The sequence below is a fragment of the Impatiens glandulifera genome, chromosome 1 (genome assembly GCF_907164915.1).
Source record: "Impatiens glandulifera chromosome 1, dImpGla2.1, whole genome shotgun sequence".
Taxonomy (NCBI): Eukaryota; Viridiplantae; Streptophyta; class Magnoliopsida; order Ericales; family Balsaminaceae; genus Impatiens; species Impatiens glandulifera.
The window spans coordinates 30,885,444-30,911,497 of NC_061862.1; the positions used below are offsets into that span (position 1 = coordinate 30,885,444).

General features: G+C 32.1%; 5 protein-coding genes across 5 annotated transcripts; 3 read left to right on the forward strand and 2 right to left on the reverse strand.

Annotated features, from left to right (window-relative positions):
- Positions 1-7,091: 7,091 nt before the first annotated feature.
- LOC124923475 (protein SOMBRERO-like) lies at positions 7,092-8,354 on the reverse strand. The gene is made up of 3 exons (XM_047463566.1): positions 8,186-8,354; positions 7,820-8,094; positions 7,092-7,691 (listed from the first exon to the last, which is right to left on the reverse strand). The coding sequence occupies exons 1-3, from the start codon at positions 8,352-8,354 to the stop codon at positions 7,092-7,094; spliced, it is 1,044 nt and encodes a 347-aa protein (XP_047319522.1).
- Positions 8,355-12,204: 3,850 nt separating this feature from the next.
- Positions 12,205-13,868, forward strand: LOC124920951 (thymidylate kinase). The gene is made up of 5 exons (XM_047461543.1): positions 12,205-12,764; positions 12,839-12,950; positions 13,132-13,191; positions 13,432-13,536; positions 13,623-13,868. The coding sequence occupies exons 1-5, from the start codon at positions 12,367-12,369 to the stop codon at positions 13,737-13,739; spliced, it is 792 nt and encodes a 263-aa protein (XP_047317499.1). The 5' UTR covers positions 12,205-12,366; the 3' UTR covers positions 13,740-13,868.
- Positions 13,869-14,726: 858 nt separating this feature from the next.
- LOC124921541 lies at positions 14,727-19,819 on the forward strand. Its single transcript, XM_047462214.1, has 14 exons — positions 14,727-14,817; positions 14,889-14,990; positions 15,087-15,146; positions 15,375-15,439; positions 15,970-16,067; positions 16,187-16,238; positions 16,449-16,541; positions 17,271-17,381; positions 17,732-17,867; positions 18,190-18,662; positions 18,812-18,921; positions 19,006-19,064; positions 19,143-19,333; positions 19,406-19,819. Exons 1-14 carry the CDS (start codon positions 14,796-14,798, stop codon positions 19,592-19,594), a joined length of 1,761 nt encoding a protein of 586 aa, XP_047318170.1. The 5' UTR covers positions 14,727-14,795; the 3' UTR covers positions 19,595-19,819.
- Positions 19,820-19,861: 42 nt separating this feature from the next.
- Positions 19,862-22,660, forward strand: LOC124921542 (UDP-N-acetylglucosamine--dolichyl-phosphate N-acetylglucosaminephosphotransferase). Its single transcript, XM_047462215.1, has 11 exons — positions 19,862-20,254; positions 20,344-20,431; positions 20,512-20,603; positions 20,703-20,821; positions 21,255-21,370; positions 21,473-21,600; positions 21,671-21,757; positions 21,915-21,975; positions 22,063-22,103; positions 22,179-22,299; positions 22,375-22,660. Exons 1-11 carry the CDS (start codon positions 19,917-19,919, stop codon positions 22,432-22,434), a joined length of 1,251 nt encoding a protein of 416 aa, XP_047318171.1. The 5' UTR covers positions 19,862-19,916; the 3' UTR covers positions 22,435-22,660.
- Positions 22,636-23,968, reverse strand: LOC124921543. Its single transcript, XM_047462216.1, has 2 exons — positions 23,676-23,968; positions 22,636-23,603 (listed from the first exon to the last, which is right to left on the reverse strand). The coding sequence occupies exons 1-2, from the start codon at positions 23,770-23,772 to the stop codon at positions 22,822-22,824; spliced, it is 879 nt and encodes a 292-aa protein (XP_047318172.1). The 5' UTR covers positions 23,773-23,968; the 3' UTR covers positions 22,636-22,821.
- Positions 23,969-26,054: the final 2,086 nt, after the last annotated feature.

Here is a 26,054-nt window from a genome sequence, read left to right on the forward strand (position 1 = left end):
GGGGCCAACATCACCAGAAACATACTCCTCCGCTGCCTCATCATCATAAACATCATACACTGGCGCTGAATCTGAAGGAAGAGCAGAGTCAGGATCATCCACCTCAGTAAAAAGACCACGATTGGTGGACTTTGGGTTGCGACACTCTGCTTGGCGATAGCCAACTTCACCACAATTGAAACAACGCAAGCCACCGGGACGTCCCTGCGGGGGGGCTGTAGTGCCGCGAGGGGGGGCTGGGGTGGGATGGGCCGGCTGGGAAGAAGAACCAATGCCACTAGTGGGGACAACCTGTTTTCCAAAGCTACCCGAACCGCGCCTGGCTAACTATTTCTCAGCCTGTGAAGCACGCTGATGTGCCTCAGAAACAGTCAAGGGATCAAACATATTCAAAATATCCTGCAACTGGAGGCGAAGGCCACCAATATAACGAGAAACCAACTGGAGAGGGGACTCAGACAAGTCAACACGAGCCACAAAGGTGTAAAACTCAGTGGAATAGTCATCCACGGAACGAGAACCCTGACAAAGATTCTGGAACCGCTGGTACATGTTACGTTCGTAATTATATGGTAGAAACGCAGCCCCAATATGCTTCCTGAATTTGTCCCAATTCGTGAGCTTTGCCTTACCATGACGAACACGTGTCTGTTTCAACTGCTGCCACCATGCTTGTGCACGACCATGTAAGCGGATCGTAACAAGGGGTACACGACGATCTGCAGGAACTTCCTTGAAATCCAGAATCTCTTCAACCTGAGAAAGCCAATCAATAAACTCTTCCGGTGATAGACTACCATCGAACTTAGGGATGTCCACCCTGAAAGCCTGCTTCCAGCGATGATTGGGGCGTTCAGGGGATCGATTCCGAAGACCACCGAGAGGGTTTTCATCTGTCATCGTAACATCATCTTCAGGGTGGTGCATGTGCATAGATGCATCCATCCGTTGCGTCAACCATTCAACCTGCCGCCTCAAATCGTCGTTATCACGGCGAAACTCAGCATTTTCACGTCGCAACTCAGCAAGGTCACCATCATCAGCACCAGGGGTAGGGTTGCGCGGCTGTCTTCGGGGCGGCATACCTCAGGGTCGACTGGAAACTGATACCAACTGATGCAGCGTGCGTGGCTAGGATGAACCTTTATCAAGATTCGTTGATTCTTACGAATACCGAAAGTTGATAGATATTGAGGAAACCTCGTTTTTTGATTAATAATCTTCCCCTAACAAAGTGTTTTAAGATTCTTTTAAATACTCAAACCCTAGCTTGCAAAAGAAATAAACAACTTTTAATAAATTGCAAAAAAACACCCGAAACTAATAAAAATGCGATTTTGAGCCCCTAAACGTTTCCGCCCGAAAAACACTAGGCAATCGTCGAAATCTGACACTTGCGAGATATTTTCGGATGCTGCAACTTTCGCATAAACGCCTCTTCGACTCGCATCATGAAGCCATTTGTATACAAATGTCTTTGACACAAATCTTTAGGGTTAAATTTTTGAATACCACATTTTATACAAGGGCACCTAATCTTATCGACATCCATGTATCAAGTTGACTCGTAAAAAGTGACATAAACTCTTCAACACCATTTAAAAATTTATTTGTGAATCTTTTTTTATACATCCAAATACGATCCGTCCTTATTATGTTCAATCACAATAAATTGGTTATGTAATAAAAGAAAATTTAAAACAATGTAGCACAATAACATAGTTTGTTTTATATATTTTACCTCTCTTCTTAAATGCAGTTTTCCTTTTAAAAACTCAAAGTAATTATTACCAACAGTACGTACTATTTAATATTAAAATAATAATTTCTCATTTTTCCTTATTTACCTCTCTTCTTAAATGCAGTTTTCCTTTTTTCTTTTCCCAAATTTTCATTCTTCCTTCATATCATTTATTATCTTTCTAGAGTCTTCTCTCTCAATTGTTTTTTTCTCTCAATATCATTCATATTACATATTCATCCTTCATATCATTATTCATCCTTTATATCATTTATTATCAATTTCTAGAGTCTTCTCTCTCAATCGTCATCTCTCAATATCATTCCTTACAGATTTATCTGAATCTAAAGTTTTCTCTCTGTTGTTCGTTCATATATTTACAGATTCATCATGAATCTACCTTTCATATTACAGATTCATCCTTCATATCATTTAGGCCTTAGTAAAGAATATAATAAAAGCAAGATGTATTATTAAATTAATATAGTAAAAAATAAATGAAAAGAATTTTTTTTATTATAATTTAATATTAAAATATGTAGTATTTAAAATATAATTTTAAAATGAAAAGAGTATTTTAGTATTTTGAAAATTGTTTTAAGTGATGTGATGGATAAGAGTGGATTGATTTGAAAAGTGGTTTAGTGAAGATTAAAAAAAACTTAAAAGAACAAGGCCTAAGGATGAACACTTTATCTAAATCATAACAACAATATCAAATTCTCACGATGCCTACTATTAAAATCATCAATTGATGAAACCTAAGGAGTATATCACTACTAATGCTCAATAATTTTACTAACCAATATTAGGGTTTGGATTCAAAATTAAATAGAATTAAGAATCAAGATGTGATAATGTTTATAAACATAACATAACTACATTTATATAGTTTGATCATAAAAAATAATACGAGAAAGGTTGAAGAAGAAGAGTATAGAAATTACTTTTGTGTTTCAACTGGATCAGATAAAGATGAAATGAAAATGAATGGAATAATATGAGAAATGTTGAAGAAGAAAAAGAAGAATATAGATATTACCTTTGTGTTTCATCTAGATCGGATGAAGAAAAAATGAAAAATGAATGAAATAATATGAGAAAGGTTGAAGAAGAAATAGAAGAAGAGTATAAAAATTACTTTTTTTTCATTGAGATTGTAATTTATTTGACAACATAATTTTAATATAAGTGTTCAAAATTATGTTGAAAATGTGTAATATATATTATAGTTAGAAAACATGTTAGAAAATTATTTATAAAATTAAATGACCATAAACCCTAAAAATATTTCATCAGCCGTTGAATTTTCACTATCCTCCCATTTCTCCTTCCAATACCTTATACACTTCTCAAATGTTCTTTTTCATTTCTATATCTACATTCACTAATTAGGATTTAGGTTCAGGACGATTTCTTTTAGGAGATTCTTTAGGACGATTTCTTATGGGCTAGGCGATTCTTCTAGGTTGGGCGATTTCTTTTAGGCTGGGCGATTTCTTCTGGGTGATATCTTATCGGCGATTTTTCAGGGCGATTCCTTCTAGGCAATCTCTTTTTCCTTCTCTTTGGTGATTATTCGATGACTACTCTAGTAGCGATTATTCAGAACAGTGGGCATTTAAATGTTTTGGGAATTTTATATAACAAATTAATAACATATTAGTGAAAGGTTAGATAAGATTTATGATTTGGAGGGGATCATTATTAATGTGCTTTTGTTCTGGTGGAATATTTAGCAAGTGCTTTTGGGAAGAATATGCAGAAATTGAATCGGTTGATTTCCATCTTTCTGGATTGATTGAAAATACAGCAACATCATCAACAAAAATTAGCTCGATAAATCGATCTTCAAGTTTGTAGTTATGATTTTTAGTAGATTCATTCATTCAGCACTATAAAATTGTATGAATTGAGCAATTCAAGAAAACCCTTTATTCACAACATGTAGTTATATTTTCTAATTAGTATATATAGTTGATCAAATGTGGGATAGACTTGAAAAAAATGATAAATCCTTTATTTTCTCATAAGTATATCTAGTTCTGAAAGCATCGGGCCTTGTGCAATTAGTGGGATAGACTTGATAAATCTTTTAAATGTGGGATAGACTTGATAAAAATTGTCATTTATAAAAGAATTACTCTGAACTAAATCATATATTTTGTCTGACTTAGTTTTGAAAGCATTAGGCCTTGAGAAATTAGATGGTTGAGAAATTAGATGGTGAAAGAGGAAGCAACCCTTGCTTGCTAGCATTACTAGAGAATGTTATGTTAAATAGATATGAGAAATTCTTCAGTGGACTAGACAATGATTTATAATATAATGTAATAAAACATCATGTGAATTTAATAATATTGACAATTTCATATCAGAATTTGATGTAAAAAATCGTCTCTACCGGTGTGAACTAACTTGTCTTATATGATTGATCTCATCTGATCTCATATTGACTCATACCACATAATTATTTAATGTCACAATGTGAAGTCATACAAATTTCCATATTAACTTCATATGGGTAGGTCTTCCAAATGATAGAAATAGGTTGCAAACGAGACAAATGATAGAAATTGTAGAGAAATTGGAGAATCTATCAATATGAATTTAATAGGGAAATTAGTTTGACTTCACGTTGTTACATTAAATAATTTATGTGGTATGGATCAACATTAGATGAGATGAGATCAATCATATAAGACAAGTTAGTTCACACCACTAGAGACGATTTCTTACATCAAAATCTAATATGAAATTGTTAAGATTATTAAATTCACATAATGTTATATTACAATATATTATAAATTATTGTTTAGTCCACTTAAAAAGTTTTCATCTCTATTTAACATAGAATTCTCTAGTATTATTGCTAGAAAACAAGGGTTGCCTCTTCTTTAACATTCTAATTGCTAAAAGCATAATGCTTTCAGAACTAAGTCAGACAAAATATATGATTTAGTTCAGAGCAATCCTTTTACAAATGACAACTTTTATCAAGTTCATCCCACATTTGAAGGATTTATCAAATCTATCCCACTAATTTCTCAAGGATTAATACTTTTAAAACTAGATATATTGTGAGAAAAATAAACAATTTATCAATTCTTTAAGTCTATCCCACATTTGATCAACTGGATATACTAATTAGAAAATATAACTATAGGTTGTGGATAAAGGGTTTTCTTGAACTACTCAATTAATACAATTTTATAGTGATGAATGAATGAATCTACTGAAAATCATAACTACAAACCTAAAGATCGATTGATCGAGCTGATTTTGTAGTTACTTCTACTGCCTTTTCAATCAATTTAGAAAGATGGAAATCAACTTATTCAATTTCTGTATCTTCTTCCCAAAAGCTACTATTCCACCATAACAAAAACACATTAACAGTGGTCCCTTACAAATCATAAATCGTATCTGAAATTTCACTAATCTGTAATATAAAATTCTCAAAATATTTAAAGGCCTACCGTGTTGAATAATCGCTACTGAAGAATCACCAAAGAGAAGGAGAAATAAATCTCCTTAAAGAATCGCCCAGAAGAAATCGCCCTGAAGAATAGCTCAACCCAAAAAAATTGCCCTGAAGAATCGCCCAAAAGAATCGCCTAGAAGAAATCTCCTTGAAGAATCATCCAACCTAGAAGAAATCGCCCTAAAGAATTGCCCAGCCTAAAAGAAATCGTCCTAAACAATTTCCTATAAGAAATCGCCCTGAACCTAATTCCTATTAGTGAATGTAGAGAGAAATGAAAAAGAACATTTGAAAAGTGTATAAGGTATTGGAGGGAGAAACGGGAGGGATAGTGAAATTTTAGCGACTGATGAAATATTTTTAGAGTTTATAGTCATTTAATTTTATAAATAATTTTCTAACATGTTTTCTAACTATAATATATATTACACATTTTCAACATAATTTTGAGCATTTATATTAAAATTATGTTCCCAAATAACATGTGTTTTAATTTAGTTGTGAAAATTTATATAACTTTTAATAAAAAATAGTTACAAAATAAATTGGTAATTTTGAGTTATAAATTGAATTACTAAATGTGTTTAACAGATATGTTACAGAATTTACAACATGACATTTAGCATCATATTCGTATAATGTTACACTTTGTGTTGTAAATTTCTCGAAGGTTACAAAAATAAGTTAGAAAATATTGTGTATGTTACTATGATGGAGTTATAAAATCATTATTTTTAAATGCAGATTTTTTTTGGTAGTGATAGAACTAATTAAGACAAAAACAAAATTTTAAATAAGTTATATTTGACAAATATATCCGGATTAAAATATTTATTTAAAAAATTATCTTCTTTTCTAAAAATACTTAGCATAAATATCTTTGATAAAAAAATCCAAAATTTTGTTAACCTCTTTAATTTCCTCAACCAAACATTTATAAGTCTAAACAAAACTAAAATAATAAAAAATCAGTTATCTAAGGAACTCTTTTTCATTAAGCCATATCTAAGTGAATTTCACAAATAACTGTGAAGTGTGAACAAATATCGTGAAACATTACCAAACAAGTTAAGACAAAAAAAAAACACAAATTTAACAAAATGAACTTATAACAAATAAAATCAAATTAATCTCTAAATTACCATGATATATAATCCTCAATGTCATATCAAAGAAATTTGAATGATACATACACTGAGTTCAAGTATCTTAGAATACAAAAATTAATTTAAAAACACTGGAAGAATAAAAAGGAGTTCAAAGTTTTAGATAGATTAAATTACATTTGAGCTTACATCATTTTATTAAAATCATATATACAACAAAAAAATCTCAAGGAAGTGAAAATTAACATCATCCTCATTAAAATCATCTTCCCAATCCAAATTGAAAAAACAGTTTCAAACTTAGACAACCACTAACTTTCTATCCATTCTCTATAACCAAGCATTCTTAATTATTTGTAAAAAACAAAAACAAAAACAAAATGGAAAATGAATGATGGAGCACAAAAACAAGAAATCACAAGAAGGCCTGTCGACTTCAATAAAAAGAGGTTTGATTGATCTCAACGAGACATTTCACTCGATCTACATGACTTCCGAACCTTGACGGAATTATATTTATACCACTTCTAAGTAATTAATCTATCTAAAACAGCAAATAAATAAAAATTGAGGTTATGTATATATATAGAAAGAAACTTAAGAAGTAATTTCAGCACTGAATTAAGTTGTAAAAGAGATGATGATGATAATAAGGAAGAGATGTGACCAAGTTTTGAGATTAAGATCCTGATCAGAAAGAATGAAATTAAAATCCTGAAATTGAAGTTGTAACAAAACATATAAATTGAAACATAGCTAGTTACTTTGGAAACTTGAACATGTCAGCTGCTTGATCACATCCCAAGTAGTGCAACGGAAACCTAGATGTTGATGATCCCACCACCTGCTGATTATTACCATTAAGACCTTCTTGGCCGGAAGATGAAGCCTCCTGCTGCTGTTGCTGCTGTTTCTGGGGATGGTTGCTTGCAAGAAGCTTCTCCAAGAAAGACCAATCTCCTCCAGATGATGAAGTGTTGTTATTAGTTAGCCGGCTTAACAAGCTTTGAGAGCAGTTCAGATCCAGTGAACTATTATTATTCATAAAGTTTGCCATCGGTGTTATTAATGGTTGTTGATGATGATGATCATGACTCAACAGCTGCGGCAGCGTAGTGGATCCGTCGAAACTGCAGTATCCATAGCCCGGAAGGTTCATAGTAAAGTTGGACGTCTTGTTAATTGGATTAGTCACTGCAGGTTGATGGTATTGAAGATCAAATCCATGATGATGATGTTCAAGGCTAGGGAAACGATGGTCATGATCTTGATCTTCTTCTTCGAGAACATTAACATCTTGTTGGAAACCACGAACAAGGTTCTTTTTCTTGAAAACCCTACACACCACCCATCCATCTTCCTGCAATGAATGATTTACTTAAGGCTCGACATCTTTAATTGTTCTATAAACTATTTATACATCGGTTAATGACTTACACTTCAACTTAAAACGTTCTAAATGAGATTTGTTCGAGAAACTATTTATACCTGTAGGTGGGTAGAGGTGTGATCGTCGAGACGATACTCATGCATGATCCAATCAGTCTTTTGGCCATGGGGAGCACGGCCAGTGTAGAACACGAGTGTCTTCCTCATTCCGATTCTCTTAGAGTTACTAAGATGGATGGCTTTATCTCTTCCGGTTGCTTTCCAGAATCCAACAGTTGTGGCCCGATTTGTTCGAGTACCAGTTGGGTATTTCCTATCCTTGTGACTAAAGAAATACCAATCGTTTTGTGGACCTGTCCCAATCCTGCATTTATCTGCAATAATAATATACAAAGTTACTATATTCATACTAATCATAAGGATGAACGAACCCATTTCATAGATCCAGCAAAAAAAAAAACATACCTTTGAGGTCCCAAGGTTCAATCTTGTTGAGATCCACTTCTCTAATGACATCGAGATCAATGGCTTCATATGACACTTTCTTCCTTAGATAGTAATAGACGAGTTCCTCGTCTGTTGGATGGAACCGAAACCCTGGTGGAACCGACAATTGACCGTTTTCTGTCTCCATCTTTCTTTCTCTCTCTAGTTATATTGAGTTAGTTAATGAGCTGTGGATCTGCTAAACCTAGATGATGATAAATGAAGAAGAAAGTGAAATTAGAAACTAGTTATAGATTCCCATGCCATGATAGAGAACAACAACGTACGTTGTCATGAATTCAGACCCCATTAATGAAAATGAGGTATTTTATTGAAGTACGTACTCGATCGTATCCTAGATTTCAGTGAAGGTAAATAGATTACTGGGCTCGCTCATGTGGACTAATTAAGTACAAAATTAATCATTCTTATCTGCAACGTGCATAACTAATTAAGGATTTATTATTTTTCTTGTGATATCTAGCTAGGTTACAACATACAACTCTAATTAATGGTGAATATATATTTGAAGATCATACCTATTATTTCATGAACGAGTGTTATAGAAATTAAAAAGATTGGATAAAAAGAGTAAGAGCAAGAGAACCCATGTGAGATTAAGCTAAGTGATGATCATACACATACCTCTTGAGCCATGGAAAACCTTTCTTCTGCAGAAAGAAAAGGAGAGAGAGAGAGAGGGATAGTGAGAATGATGGGGGGAAGAAATTATAAAGAGAGAGGAGAGAGAGTGAGTGAAAATAGAAAAGAGTCGAGAGAAGACAAGAATGTGAGGACGTGATGTCTGTGTCTCATTCGAAGAGAGTAAGGTGAGACTTGGGACTTGTCCGTTGAACGAGAGACTGTATCCTTATCTTCGCCATATTTACCTGAAATAAACCCTAATTTTTCAACAACTGTCAATTATTCAGCAACCACACCCACGTAACAAAACAGAACAAAACAAAGAATTCTCTTTCAAAGGGTGAAAAGATCATTCATTAAACAAATATGGTTAGTGGGAGAAAAAATCTAGTCATAAATTTTGTGTTAGAATCAACATTTATTTTAGTTCATACTTCTTAATTATAAACATTATGAATTTGGATTCTTTTCTTTATAGCTTTTTTTTTTTGTTTGATTTTGTAAAATTTGTCATAACTTAATTTGTATGGTTTATTTGTGTGACATCAGTTTACGGTTAGTTCGATTCTATCAGTTTTATATTCACTAAAAAGTGCTACATGTACAAAAGAGAAAAAAAAATCAACAAATGAGAAAGAAGATATTTCACTTTATTGTATATATAGGTGTGGAGTAAGATACATGCAATGTTTATACTGGTAGGATCGAATTAACCTCTGTTTAGATTAAACATATGATCTTTACATGTTGGATTTTCTATAAAACTAAGACCCATAAAAATTACATATACATTGGACTAATCATATCCTACCAATACAAAATAAGTTGTGAAATATGATTTATTGAAGCATTATATAGCTTCTATGTTTTGTTTTTGGTATTTTTATTTTGGTTGCTCCTCTAACAATGCTCATTAATTTCTCTCAATTATGTTAACATATAACTTGTCCGCTCTTGAGTTGGCTTATGTTTCAACCCATAATATTACCAATGAAAAAAATTGTTATAAAATTAATCAACCAAAAAAAGAAAATGAACTCTCAAAGAGCCTTAACATAAATGTTTCTTGTTTTTTAAGCTGTTCTCGAATTTCAATCTACAACTCAAGCTTTTGAACGAGTTCATATTAACTTGAAATTTGAAATCCATGACAATATATGTTTATATGTTTCAAATGTGTCTTAATTTTATTGTGTATAATAAATAAAGTGAAAATATTTATAACATTCGAATTTCATTATAAAGCTTCAATCATATTACATCTAAACTTTATTGCATCATTTAAAGGGTTTATAACCATACTAAAACTTTCCGACAATCACAGTTCCACTCAAATAAAATCAAAACAAACCCCCCTCACAATGAGTTTTCTCATTATTATTTTTGAATGATAAAATGTATTCACTAATTTGTAGTCAACCAAAAATTTGTTAGTAATCATGGTAGAACATTTAAACACAAACATTCTAATACCATTGATATTATAATTGTCATGACATAATCAACTTAGACAAAAAAAAATATATATATATAAAATTAACTCATTATAAATAAAATATGTCTTTGAAAGTTGGAAAGACTATTATATGATAACCAAATATAAATATAAAAATATTATTTATATTTAATCATTTTTTGTATAAAGGATTTAATTGATTGAATGAGGAATTATTTAAAAATAATTGTAAATATGTCACATCAAATTACACCTTTTCAATTTGGTTGTTTAATTTTTGGTGAGGAATATTGTGGTTTTTTATTTATTAAGTTCCATAACTTTATTCCTTTCATTCCATTTCTTCAATTGAATTTCATTCTTTACATAGAATTTGATATATATGTAATTGCAAATAGAAATATGTCGACAGATTTTGAGAGACAAAAATATCTGTCCTTTTCAAGCCATATATATAAATTTGACTATTTTCTTGTCTTGCAGTATTTTTGCTATCTACTTCATTATAATAATCAATCCATTAATTTATTATAATTAATTTTCATTCAAATATAACTCTATTTGTTTTGTTTGGTTCTTTAAATGAAATATATAATAAGTAATAAATAAAGTTTAAGAAAATATGAAAGAATTAATATTTAAGTATTTTGGTACCCAAGCTTGCTTGATCGAGCTTCATAATTAATCATAAGCTACCCACGTCTGCAATGAAACTAGTGATTAAATGGGTACTATTAATTAATCAGACTCTAAAAGTTTATTAAAAATAATATTTTCAAATAATCTGAGCTTATATAAAACATTTCATTTTTTTATTTTTTACATTTAAATATGAACTATGAATTAAGTAGATTAGATTAGACTCTCAAAGTCCGTGATTTCAACCTTCTATTGCTGATCCAACACGCTCCACGCTATCCAAGACAATATTATATATATCATTTACAGTAATTATTTTGTTCTTTTTTTAATTCATAAATTTGTAATAATTAAAAATTAATATATTTACGTTAGACGATTAAAATTATTTAATAGAATAAATATTGTGGAATCCTAAATTAATTCCAATATAAATAATAAATAAATAGTGTCGGTGACTGGTCAAACACGGAGTTTGAGTTTGCCTTCAATTAACCTTGCTAATGATCGATTCTTCTGTCCCAAACCAAAAAAAATATATAATAATATCTAAATTCATAATAATTTATTTACATGACGTACAATGAGTTATTTTTCTCGATAAATAAATAGATTTTATGAGTTTTTTCTTAATTTATTGTTTTTTTTATAATTTAATATAGATATTAAAATATAATTTATAGCACATGAGTCATTATAACACTATTCAGTATTTATATTTCGGCGTGGCGCCGTTGCCTTCACGATCACTTTCTCTAGTGTTAGGCAGAAAACCCCAATTGTTACATTTATTTATATATTTATTTACATTATTGACCACGAAAATTGTGCATTAGCAAAACTACAAATTAATAAATCCATAATATTTATTTAACTCAATCTCTTCTTCTAGCTGTCAATTTAATTTAATTAAATCTAATCATCAATTTCTTAAATAAACTAAACCCTAAACCAAACCATATGTATTCAAGAAACTAAAATTTTTTGAATAATTTTGTTGTATTTTTTATTTATTTTGTAATATAAAAATTAAACATGAATTGATAGTTAAGGATGAATAAAAATAAATATTTCAACAGATCGATGTAATTGTTTTTGTTTCCCCTCCTAGGTGGGTTGTGGGTTTTATCTACGAGTCGGATTCGGGTCAACCCGGATCAGATAACAGCATTCAGCAATCCACTTTTCAGCGGCGATCAACTGAATCAATGCACCTTAAAGATCCGACCTTGGACTTCTCTCGGTCGCAGTATTTGTTTCAAAAGAACCCTAAAGATCCGAGTTTCCTTGCCTGCCCCATATACTAAAAGGAGGGGAAAACCCTAAACAATCCCGCCAACATATTCAAATCTTCACTACCTTTTGGTCGCGACATCATCCATTAGGCTGAAATTTCTCATTTTTATCTCATGTCCTGGTTATGTTATTGAAACCAACAATCCCGTGTTCTTTGTCTGCGATCTCACCGCTCACGAGGGTTTATCGATTCTTCTCTACTACTAGGAAATCAGGATCTCCTTTGGAGTTTCCTTGTAGTTGTTCATTAAGACCAATCCACATGGAAAGTAACAACAGCCAAAGCAGAGACTCCAGAGGAGCTCTGATCGTATTAGAAGGCTTGGATAGGAGTGGAAAGACTTCTCTGTCCAGCAATTTGTTCTCACATCTTGAAGGTTTGGGACACTCTGTTGAATCATGGAGGTTTCCTGATAGAAATACGGTTGTTGGTCAAATGATATCTTCTTACCTTAGTAATGAATCACAATTGGATGATCATACAATTCACCTCCTGTTCAGTGCAAATCGATGGGAGAAAAGGTATAGATTTTGGGTTTGATTAAATGTATTGTTTTACATGTCTAGGGTTTCTATTATCAATTACTGTATTGCAGACAACTGATGGAGGCTAAACTTAAAAGTGGAACTACCCTTATTGTGGATCGATATTCATACTCTGGTGTGGCTTTTTCATCTGCTAAAGGGTTTGATATGAGTTGGTGCAAGGTTAGTTGATGATTTTTTACAAATACCCAAATAGATTTGTATTTGTTTCTGTAAACTTCACTCATTGGGATCTCAATTTGCCACAATTTTATAACATATGATCTTGTATTGTATCTGTTTCTCAAAAGAAATTGGTGGGTTTTTTCAAGTGAGAAAAAAACCTGACCTTTTATTCATTCAGGCACCGGATGTAGGTTTGCTGGCACCGGATGTGGTATTATACCTTCAAATACCTCCTGAGGTACAACATTTGGTTGATTTGTTTACTAGTTTTCATTCTTATAAGCCATTTTAGGAACAAAATATGTTGCAACTTTGATATATATGATGATGTATGAAAAGGAGATCATCTGTTTAATGTAAATGAGAAAGCATTGTTTGGTGGATGGATTGCTGTCTTTTTTTTTCTTTGTCATAAAAACGTAAACACCCAACAATTAAACACATGAAAAGAAGTAACTGATTCGTCTGGGATTGCCAGAAAGCTGCTGAAAGAGGAGGTTATGGAAACGAGAGATACGAGCAGCTTGAGTTTCAGAGGAAAGTTGCATCAGTTTACGATATCCTCCAAGATTCATCTTGGAAGGTATGAATACGATGCATGAAAAGATTGTTAGATCTTATTTGTTTTCTAGCTATAGTTTCTTGAATTTTCTGGTGGCATATTTCCAGATCATAGATGCATGCCTGCCCATGGAAGACGTTGAGAAGCAGGCCAGAAAGATTGTAGTCGACACCATATCAGATTGCCGAAAGGGAAAGATCCTTTCCTCGCTTTGGCCATGTTAGAATTCTCTTCTTGATGAAATTTGTAACATTATTATGTTATTTTTTTTGTTTGAATCAAGGTTATTATTAGTATGAATACAATCACGGCTTACAACATGAGCTTGTATGAAGTAGTTTATTTGGGATTTTACCCAGTTAACAATTTTATTTTATAAAATTTGTTTAATTGACAATACGATATTGAATTATTTTGTTTTATCATTGAGTTGTGAGTCTTCATTAATATATAGTTTCAAATAAATGTAATTTAAGTATATTTTTATATTAAAATTTTTGTAAGTTAAAAAAAAATTTAAGTTATTTTGTTTGAGAATCACTCACATATTTTTTTTATAAGTTAAATTATTAATTAAAATATTATATATATATATATATTATATATTAATATCATTATCATGTGAAATTTTTTACTAAATAATTTAATTTTTCATAAAACAAGGTAATATTATAAAAATTCAATAGATTATTTTACCCAAAACTTTTTCCTCTTAAAGTTACTTGCAACTTTTGATATCCAAATTTAAGAGGAGTGATACAGAAAAGAAATTTGGTGAGGGGATACTTGCATCACCTTCAGAAAAATGTAAAAATGGGAGGAAAGAGAGAAAATGTAAAAATGAGAGGAAGAGAGAAAAAAGAGAAATTATTTGATTTTTTCAGCGAATAAGATTATGTCAAGTCATTTTCTTACCAAATTCTCTCACCTAATCATTTCTCATTTATTAATAACTTAAATACTTATTTTCAAGATCTAAATTTTGTTTTAGTAATTAGAAAGGAAATGAAAAGTTAACCTTTACGAGATTTATTGGAAAGAAATATTCTTAAACATTTGAAAATTTTATAAATAATATAATAAATTTTTAAGTAATAATTTTATGTATAATTAATTTTCTGAAAAAAAATAAAAATAAGAAGGTCAAAATTTCAACAAGACTTCCCAGGCAAGTTTGGCGCGTAAGAGTTAAATTTTTACCCGCGCCTAATAAATAGTATTTTTTTCAGTCATCCAATCGTCTTCAGAACTGAACCACATTTGCGCCAAAGAAAGGATCGATGTTACCGCCTTTTTCCATTGGTAAACCTAAATCATGATACACTATAAGCAGAAATCTCCGATTCTAACTCCAGATTGTTTGCAAATCTTAGGTAATTGCAAGGTGCTTGTCGATGCAAAGAAATACAACCTCCTTTCAAGCAAGAATGGACTTGAAATCTCTCTTTCCCAAGCCGGAACCGTCAAGATTTCTGGTGCTTATCATGTCTTCTTTCAATAATTTTGTTTTTGTATTTTTCGTTTATGAAAAAGGAGTTTATGCAAATGTATGCTTATTTTCTCTCTTGCAGAAGTAGATGGTATTGATAAATCGATCAATGATAATCAGAATATGCCAGCCAAGGAAACAGGTAGTTTATTGCGTTTGAGATTGTTGCAATGAGAATGATCCAATTATTTAAAACAGCTAGTGACAAGATAATTTAAGTGTTATTTAATTTCCTTAAAAACATTGCAATTGTATGAGTGCTTTAATTTAAATATGAGAAACAATTACTATAATTGATATTGATATATGTTAGAATTTTAATTTTAATATGTCACTGTTGTTCTCATAATCTGCATTCATTTTGGTTCAGGAGAGTTCTATTTTGTGCTTCTAAATCCGAAAGATCTTGATAGCCAAACCAGGTCTCAACTGCTGGTAATTCCTTTCTTTTTTTGGGTCCAAAAGACAGACTTAATTTCATAGAATTAGATCATTACATGTAATTTTCCTTTCTATGTAAAAGTTATGAGAAGGCTACAAAGCCCAGCCATGAACCAGCTCACTGGCAACTGAGCTTTGCTCTTTGATGGGAAACTTAATTTGCCTCTCTATGTACAAAAGATAATAAAGGGTTTCCTCTCAAGCAAATGAGAACAGTGCTATTTAGGTGTAGGTTTGGTAGTTTGGAAGCAGATAAATTGGTAGAGAAGATGGTGTATTAGGTAAACTAAGTTTTGAATGTTGAATACCGAATTTAAGTGTCGAATTAGAAGAAGTGTGTATGTAAGTTGATTCGATAAAACATGAAACAAAATTTAATTGGAATTTGCAATATTTTCTTGGTCACAATTCTCTAATGAGAGATAAGATTTACTGCTTCTTCTTGTGACAAACTTCCACATTTTATCTTTTCTACCTATTTATCTTTAATTGCTTCATTTCTTGTGTTTCTTGTGATGCTTCAGGATGTGTTTGAATTATACACAAAGGAGCTACCTGCAATGAAGTTTGCTGCAAATACTGGAAAACAATCAATGTTCCTGGAAAGATGTGTAATGAAGGGGTAAAATAATTAGTTCATTACTATCCATGTCCCGCACTTCCATTTAGTTTTAGTTTGATTCTGGCATATGCTCTTCTATGCCAACATTATCCAGTAAGTATTGCACTATTTATTTGCAGTAAGTATTGCACGCTGCTTCTAAAATCCAGGCTTGAGAAAGACCCCAGGAAGGTAAGCTTGCATTTCCTGAATTTACCTAATTTGAGAATACTATATTTTGTCTATTTTCCCTCTATTTATTCTAGATTGGTAATATATGTTGTGGAACAACTCTGTAACTCTCTGTGTGTATATGTAGTTTTCAATGATTTTTTCCTGTGACTAGATACTGTTTCACTCCTCAAATTGACTTTACACTCGATTTTTTTCCTCTTTCACCAGGTTATTGGTGCAATTACGTACCAAATAATCCCTGTCGACACACAATATGCTGAGGTTCCCCTTGCTGCTGTTAATTCATTCTACCAACAAAAGGTTATTTGTATGCACTAAATATTTTTTCTAGAATTTTATTTCAATTCAACAAAAGATAGACATAATGTATGCTCTAAATATCTTTTACATCAAATGATTGATTACCCATTCAAAGTAATTTACGTGACGGACTATTTTTAACAGAGTATATCGTTTCAATTTTTATGGTCTTTCCTTTATGTGTAGGGAAATCTATTGAATTCAATTCAGATTATGTATGTACACACAATTAGAACATGATATGGAATTTAACAGACTTGGACTTGGTTATGCCAAGGATGGTGGACGGTTCTTAATAGGATGGTTTTGAGATCATCCAAAACTAATTGTGACAAAAATGAAATGTGATTCCAATGGTTATTATGTTGTTAGTTTGATAAGGAAGGAATAGATTAATACTTGAGAAGGAGATTTTCACCTCTCAGATAAGGACTCAATTGTGAAGCATATTTATAGTGATGCAATAGGGTATTGGAACTTTCCTTGGGATATTATTGTTTAAATTCTTTTGTGTTGAGATAGTACTGCTTGTGTTTTATCTTTTATCTATTTGTTACTCTATTTTTTAGTTCATTTGAGGTCATTTTTAGTGACATTTACTTTCTTTTATATAAGATAGTAGTTATCTGGGCAAGTTCCACTTCCAATGTAATTGAAGTTTGGTTTTGGTCTGTTCCGTGTGAAAGATTTCTCTTTGTACCTAACTAACATAACTTTTGGAACTTTCAGGGACTTGGTCGCCTCCTGTGTGGGGAACTAAAGAATAGACTCCATGGTGTTGGTATTCGCAATATATTTTGCTGGGGAGACAAAGAATCTGAAGGATTTTGGCATAAACAGGTATTCCTAGAGTAGAAGTCAGTTATATGATCAGAAAAGAACTGAATTATCTAATAAACCAGGATACAGCTAGCTCTCATTAACTGAACTGGCATTATCTTGTAGCAAAGATAGAACCTTTAACCCTATTTTTTTATTAGCTTTCTCTTACAGTACATATATTAGGGTTTTATGGCAACCATTTGAGGATATATGGCAACAACTAACAATTCAGGATGCTACAAGATTGGTGTTAAATCTACAGATTTGGTTATTTGGATTTCCTGTTGTAGCTTAAGAATATTGTAAATTAACAAAAATAAAATTGTTAAAATTATCTGTTATGTAATTGAAAGACTATTAATATGCAGGGGTTTGTATCAATAGGGGAGGTCAACGGCAAGGGTAAAGCTTGCAGGCTACCTATTAAAACCAGCATACGCAAGGCATTGTGCTTTCTTGGTGGCTCTACCCTCATGGTCTCAAGTCTTAATACAAAAAATTCAGGTACCGTTAAGCAACAAAATTGGCTTTTTATATTTTATCCATTATCACTGACATCTTCAACTGTCAGAACACAGGTCATAAGTGGCTCCTTAATTCCCAATAACTTCTAACAAATTTATCTGTTTAATTATTGTTATTTTGCTGCAATTTTGACAGGGATTTACTGCATTATAATTGTTTTTGTTGATATGTTTTCAGATAAAAACAAAAAATTAACAATAAGTGTTTCCAAATGATTTCATGTACATATCTTGTTTACCAGTGGTACTATTGAAATCTTTGAGTTTTCTGTTTATTTACCTTAGTCTACTATGTTGTGAAGGTTCTGAGCAAGGAATTAATCTTTCTGAGGATGTGGAAGCCAGCAACATGCCTCAAGATTTACGAGCTGCTGAAATGGTTGCTGATACCGACCTACAAGATTCTCCTTGTTCTTCATTGAATAAAAAGAAGAGGGGTTGGGTGACATGTACATCTTTAAAATCGAAAAAAGTGAAGGCCATCAGTAGTCATCAAACTGATTCTCATCCTAAAGATGTTTTTCTGGAAGATCTTACAAACAACTATTCTTTTGATGAAAACCCTGCAGAAATTTCAAAGAATATGCATTTGATTGAACCAAATTCTGGATATTCTTCAAAGGATGGTTCTTCTGAAAAGAGAAGCCATGAATGTACACCAATGCATGTTGTACAGAAAGATCATTGCAGGAAGGAGCTTCAAGCTGGAGGTGAAAGCTGTAGGATCATGTTAATGAATATAGCTGATGATGAAAAGAAGTCAAGACTGACCAAGGTTTTTGCTGCTTCCTATTTAAATTGTCTTTGAAAGATTTGAAAAATACCTGGCTTGCTATAATGGTTGCTGATAGTATTTTTAGTTGATGATTTATGATTTATTTGACTAATAATTTTTCTTCTTCTTCTGCCATTGAAATGAAATAGATAATTGAAGACCTCGGTGGAGTTGTCACAATGGATGGAAGTGTAAGCACGCATGTTGTCACGGGAAAAGTGAGAAGAACTTTGAATTTTTGCACCGCTCTTTGTTCCGGGTTAGTTCTTCAAGACCTTTACTTAGTTTGGCATATCCTATGATCATTTTAATATGTTAATTTGAATATTTTACCTTTGACCAGATCCTGGATAGTTTCGCCCAGTTGGCTGAAACAATGTTGTAGGGAAGGGAAATTTGTGGGTGAGTTCATAGTTAAAATTTTCCAATAATATCTCAAAATGATTGATTATTTACTCACATTGTTAAAGTAATTCACAGATGAAATGCCTTATGTTTTAAAAGACGACGAATATGAGCTGAAGTATAAGATTGAGTTAAGAGCTGCTATTCTGAGAGCTAAAAATGAACATCCAAGAGCTCTTCTTAAAGGCTATAGTATATGTTTCGTAGCCCATATTCAACCTCCCTTGAAAACTCTAGCTGCAATTGCCATTTCCGCTGGTGGAAATGTAAGTTAAGTTCATATAATTGATCATTCTGTTTTGGTTGATTGATAATGTTATTGATGATGGGTAAAATAGGTAATTAATGGAGTTGAAGAAGCCGAAGATGTTTCGAAGACGATAATGGTGGCGTGTGAAGAGGATAGCGGAGACGCCATAGCTGCAGCATTGGAAGGGATGTGGACTTTTGGTAGTGAATGGTTCTTAGATTGCATCATGAAGCAGGAACTTGATTTTGATGCTCTCCAGTTTGTAGAATCCCTGTAAATTGTTTATATGTTTATTCTAAGTTATAACAATAACAATAGCAATAAATGTTTGTAACATATTGTGTTTATTGTTATATATTTTGCATTTTGGAAAATTTGTATTTAAAAATTAAACAGTCAACGTGGAGTCAACTTTTAATGCAGCGCCACGTAGGCAATAGGGGGCCCACATATGACAAGTCCCTTACACGTGGACTGACCTCATTGGCGAACCACTTCTCATCAACTTTCCATCTCTCCAAATAGAGGTTTGGAAACACAAAGAGTGAGAGAGAACGGCCAGGACAGGGGAAGAAGAAGAAGAAGAAGGAAAAGACGCCATGCCGGCTCGGAAAAGAGCTATTACAGCGACAAACCTGAATCCAGATCATATTAAGACGGTGATTTCATCTGAAGATCCTCCAATTGCGCCGTCTAAAGCTGGCAAAATCTTGACCTGTTCGCTAATATTCTTCGTCCCTTACTTGTACTTGATTTTCATTCATTACAATATCGGTGCGGAGTTCAAGAGATCGATTGTTATCAATGCGGTCCTTAGCTCCGGCGGCTTCGTTTTAACATTGGTTATGATTCCGGTAGCATCTAGATACGTTTTAAGAAGGAATTTGTTTGGTTATGATATCAACAAGAAAGGCACGCCTCAAGGCTTAATTAAAGTGTGAGTACTGAGTTCATCTGTTATTACTTACTAATTCTTCTTCTGCTTAATTTACAAATATGACTTGAATTGTTATGTAAATATTGCAGGCCTGAATCATTAGGAATTGTTGTTGGAATTGTTTTCTTAGTTGTGGCTATCTTATTTCAGTATTTTAATTTCACTGCCGATTCAAATGTAAGTGTACTTACTTCATTTCCCTGAATTGTGCCTCCTGGAATCTATTGAATTGACTGTTCTGTTTTTTAATCATGAAGTGGCTTGTTGAGTATAATGTGGCTCTAGCATCCATCTGCTTCATGACATTGCTTGGATTTGTAGACGATGTTTTAGATGTTCCTTGGAGAGTGTGAGTATGCTGACTGATTTTGTTCAGATTAAACTTTCACTATTCTTGAAGAAATTTTTATTAACAATGGTGTTTTTCAATGGGGATTGCTGGGATTAGGAAACTCTTGTTGCCATCAATTGCTGCTCTTCCTCTTTTGATGGCTTATGCTGGTCATACAACTATTCTCGTACCAAAGCCTCTTATTCCCTATGTTGGGTTTGAGATTCTTGATCTAGGTTGGCAATTTCTACTCTTTTAATTTTCTGTTAACGAACAGTGCTTGGTCTTGGTTTGAAAACTCAACTGACAGTAACTGTCTGTTTTTCTTTTGGTTAAAATTTGTATTATTAATGTCTTGAAAAAGAATGGAAGGGGAAAACAATACTCTGCAACCAACCAGGATAAGCTTTGAATCTCCAAGAATGGAGGCTATAATCAGATATTTTAAAACACTAAACATCAAACAGTTCAAGTCCTTTCAAATATTCAATAACTTGTTGATATTTTATTGGTAAAATTCATCAAGAAGATACAGTCTCAAGTTTGATTCCTGAATGTACCTTGAATCTGCTAACTTCCACTTTAAAAACCTTGGTCTCAAACAAAAAAAGAAGAAGAAACTTTTTGGTAAGTTCATTGAATTTTCTGAATTTGTGTTGGCATGAACAGGGTGGATATACAAGTTATATATGTGGCTGTTGGCAATATTTTGCACCAACTCTATCAATATCCATGCTGGCATAAATGGGCTTGAAGTTGGGCAAACAGTTGTTATTGCATCTGCTGTAAGTGTGACATATTTTTTTGGATGATGATTTGTTTGTTGTATGTTAATAATAATAATAATAAATAGGAAAAATGTCTGAGATGTTTTAGGGCATTTGCAGATGTTGATACACAATGTTATGCAAATTGGATTATCTTCTGATTCTGAATACAAACAAGCACACGTATTCTCTATTTACCTTATTCAGCCATTACTCGCAACTTCATTGGCTTTACTTTCTTTCAACTGGTATTACCTATCTATTATTTCTTTTAATAAGTTTGAACCAGACAGAGTTTAATATTTTATTTTATTTTAGGTATCCTTCATCAGTTTTTGTGGGTGATACTTATACCTACTTTGCTGGAATGACCATGGCTGTAGCTGGCATTCTTGGTCACTTTAGGTAAAGCTTCTCATCCCTTAAGGTTTTTTTGAAAAATGTCAACTTTCATTAAATAAAAAGAGCAAGAAACGTTCAATAGAAAACCCTATTTTCTTCTCTCTTTTTTTCAATAGTTGAAGTGTTTGAATGATGATTCCTACATTTTGTGTTGTTGCAGTGAAACCCTTCTTATATTCTTCACTCCCCAAGTTTTGAACTTCCTCCTGTCAGTTCCCCAGGTTTGTAAATCAATTTGTCTCAGTTCTTTTATCAGATTAAACCATATAATTCTGAAACTAACTTTTTTTTCTTAAATTCTGCTATAGCTGTCTGGTTTTATTCCATGTCCACGCCATCGACTGCCAAAGTAAGTTTCATCCTTTTATGTTATCGACGCTACACTGACAATGGTGTGTGATAAAAATAATTATACATTTTCCAGATTTGACCCTCAGACAGGATTACTGACTGGGACAAAAGACGGGACAGTTGTCAACGTGTCCTTGAGAGTTTTGGGTCGAAAATCAGAACAGTCGCTTTGTGTTGCATTACTAGTTTTTCAGGTAATTTTGATTCTTTATCCCCAATTGTTTTCTAAATGAATAATCCAACAAGAATTCGAACCTATCTATCTGCAGGCTATTTGTTGTTTCTTGTGTTTTGTACTGAGGTGGTTCCTAACTGGATGGTACAAGTAGTAAGCACCAATTTTCGCTAACCCTACAACTAGAAGGTAATATACGTGAAATTCGAATGATTGTATTATTATTATTATTATTGTCCTTTTTTCCTTTAAATGAGCGATTATCAGGATAGGTGTCATCTGTAACTACTTGACATTGTGGTAGAAGGAACAATATTAGAACTTCATATGATATTAGATTTGTGTAGCAATCAAATAAACCAATGAGAATGAATGCTTAAGAAATGTGATCACTCTTACAGATGGCTCAAAATTTTGGAACACACGTCCAGACAAGAAAAGAAAGCAGAAAAACATGATTGTATTCCTAAATCAATCAATTTAACCTAAATATTATACAAAGTGAGTGAGTAGTGTAGTGTAGTACCTTTGTGTCATTTTACTACCCTTGCATCCAAGATCCTGTCCTAACCACCGGTTGATTCGATGGATTCCATTGCTTCGAAGCACCACCAGACCATTTATTAGCATAAGGTCGCTCATACACAAAATTCTTCCTCCTCCTTCCCCTCCCACCACCACTACCAACACCAACTCCGCCACTCCGGCGATAATCATCGCCATGAAACCTCGAGGTTCTGTATCTCGACATTTGTCCTGTACACGTTTGCCAGTACATGCTGTCGTCATGACCAACACCCCAATGTTGCCACGATCTCTTATTATCATCAGTCTCAACCTTACAATCCCATGAATTGTTATTATTATTATTATTACTACTATCCAAACATCCCCAGCCAGTCGCTGTCTTGTCCTTATTTTCGTTTGGATTATCATCCATATCTCCCCATCCATCTGGTGAGTAATATTGACAATTATCCTGATCAATTATGACAACAACCTCTTTTTCCTGCTCGTCCGGGACAACATATTCGCGTTCCAAATCCAATAACAGTTGGGGATCAATTTCCGAGTTCCAGTCGACTGTATCAATGTAGATATCCGGGTCTGGCGGCGATAGATCGCATGGAAGATCATTTATCTTTGCCCAAAACCGTTTCTTAGCATTATGGAAAGCCTCCTCAGCTGCTGAATCGTTCCAGTTGATAACGTTTTCGTATAAGTGAAAGTATTTCTTGGTATCTAAGATCTTTTCCCATGAAACTGAACCAATCACATTACAGAACTTCTTCTCCCATAACGGGACAGTTGGCTGCCAATTACCTGAAAGATACAAATCATTTAACCTAATTAATTCAAATGAGAAGAAACAAGATTAAAAATGTTTTAACGAACCGATCGGAGGCTTTCTATCATTGAACGATCTGGTTCTTCCGTCGTGATAATCATTTCTCTGGCTTCTCCAATTATTATTATTATTATTATTATCCATCGTAAGTCGTCGGCGGCGGCATAGAATTGGCGAAGGAAATTGGAGGATGAAAAAAATGAAAAAAGCGGTTAAGAGTTGTTCTAGAAGCTGGAAAGATGAATAGAAGATTCCAGAAATGATAGAAATTGAAAGGGAGAATTAGGTTAAAAGGGAAGTGACGAGAGGAGGAAGAAGGAGAAGAAAGTTTGGCCGTGGAAATTGTAAGAAAGGAAAGGGGACGGTTTTGATTTATAGCCCGTCCTTTCAAGGTTTTATTTATTTATTACGTGCTTACCCTGTTCCTTTTCTTCTTCTTTTTTTATCATACTCTCTATGTCAGAGCGTGATCTTCACGTCGTCAAACTTTCTCTAATCACGTCGCCGCCTTCCTAAGATTACATTTTTTTAATTCAAATATTATGTTTTTTTATTCAAATTTTAATTAATTCTAAAATAATGGTCAAAGTCCTAAAGTTAGGGAGGTTGGTCAAATGATACAGATTGATTTATGGATCATGTTCCAACCTTTTTCTTTTTCTTTTATTATTATTATTATATAGTCATTTATTTATTATTGTATTTTATATATATTATTTTATTTTATTTTTTATAATAAATAGGTTCGTTACTAGTTTTGTTTATATTTGGTTATCCATCTTTGAACTTTCCTTAAAGATTGTCTTAATTAAATAAAGCAATCCATTTTTTTAATATACTTTACTAATAAATTGGTAAACAATCAAATCAAATATCTTTATTTTGGGGATTGATTCAAAATAGGTAATGACTTATTGTACATAATCTTCTTTTATATGTGTAATAATTGTGGGGATGATTAGTGAGATTGTATTTTAATTGATTTACTAAAAGATAATTTGATTAGTAAAGGCATGATTGATCTTCAATGTGGATAATCTAGTAATTAATTTGGCATGATTGATCTTCAACGTGCTTAGTTTAATTTTTATTTTGCTTATAAACCTAGCTATATCTTATAATAACTAGATTTTAATTCGAAATTTTTTAATATTAAACTCAAACCTCAACTCAATTTAAATTTTTTTTTTAATAAAAATTAAAATAAAATACTAAATCAACTCAACTCAACTTAATTTTTTTCCTTAATTTTTTTTCTTAAGTAGTAATCACAAACTAATGGGACAATTGATTATGTAAGTATTGCAAATTTGGTAACCAATGGATGTAATCAATTTGGTCATTGTTTGTTTTATAAGGAAACATCAATGAAATATGAGCAACCAATTTAAGAAGAATTTAAGATCACGTGGAAACTAGAGCAAACAGTTTTGTTTTTTTAATAAAAGACTTACAAAAATATTAATATATAATCATATAATAATTTATTTATTTTTATATAAAAAAACATTTTAACATTAATATTAATAATAATAATAATAATAATAATAATCATAATCATAATCATCTTAGCTTGAGTTATTTAAATAAACAAATCAAATATCACTTTTTATATAAAAAAAATATTTAAACATTAAAACCAATAATAATAATAATAATAATCTTTATGAACTTTGTTCGGTTTGAATTATTTAAATGAACAAATCAAATATTACTTTATTTTTCTTCTTATTCATTACATCACTCCATTTATTAATCAAAATACTAATAATAATAATCTTCATGAGCTTGGTTCGGTTTGAGTTATTTAAATAAACAAATCAAATATCACTTTATTTTCCCTCTTATTCATTACATCACTCCATTTATTAATCAAAAATACTAAAATATGTATTTTAAATTATTAATTTTTATTTTATTATATATTGATACTTTTAAATATTTTTAACAAAAAATAATCATTACACCACCCTTTCCGCGAAATCCACCGTCTCGAAAACTAGGGATGACAAAGGTTATACTTGATACCCATGAGTACCCGATAGTTGTGTTCGGATATTTTAAATTGGGGTCGGGAATAGAGAGTGAAAATGATTACCCGATCGGGTTTGAGGATGGAGAGCGTGCAAAAACCCAAACCCGATTCCTAAAATATTAATATTAATATATATATATATGAGTAATGATATATACAACACTCTTATGCAACAACTTTCGCATAGCACCTACCTCATTTGGAAAGAGAGAAAATATTTTTCTCTCTTTTGTATTTTTTTTAAGATATATTTTCTCATATATATATATATAGTAATGATATATACAACACTCTTATTAGCACCTACCTCATTTGGAAATAAAGAGAAAATATTTTCTCTCTTGTATTTTTTTTAAAATATATTTTCTCTTTGTTTCCAAATGAGGTAGAT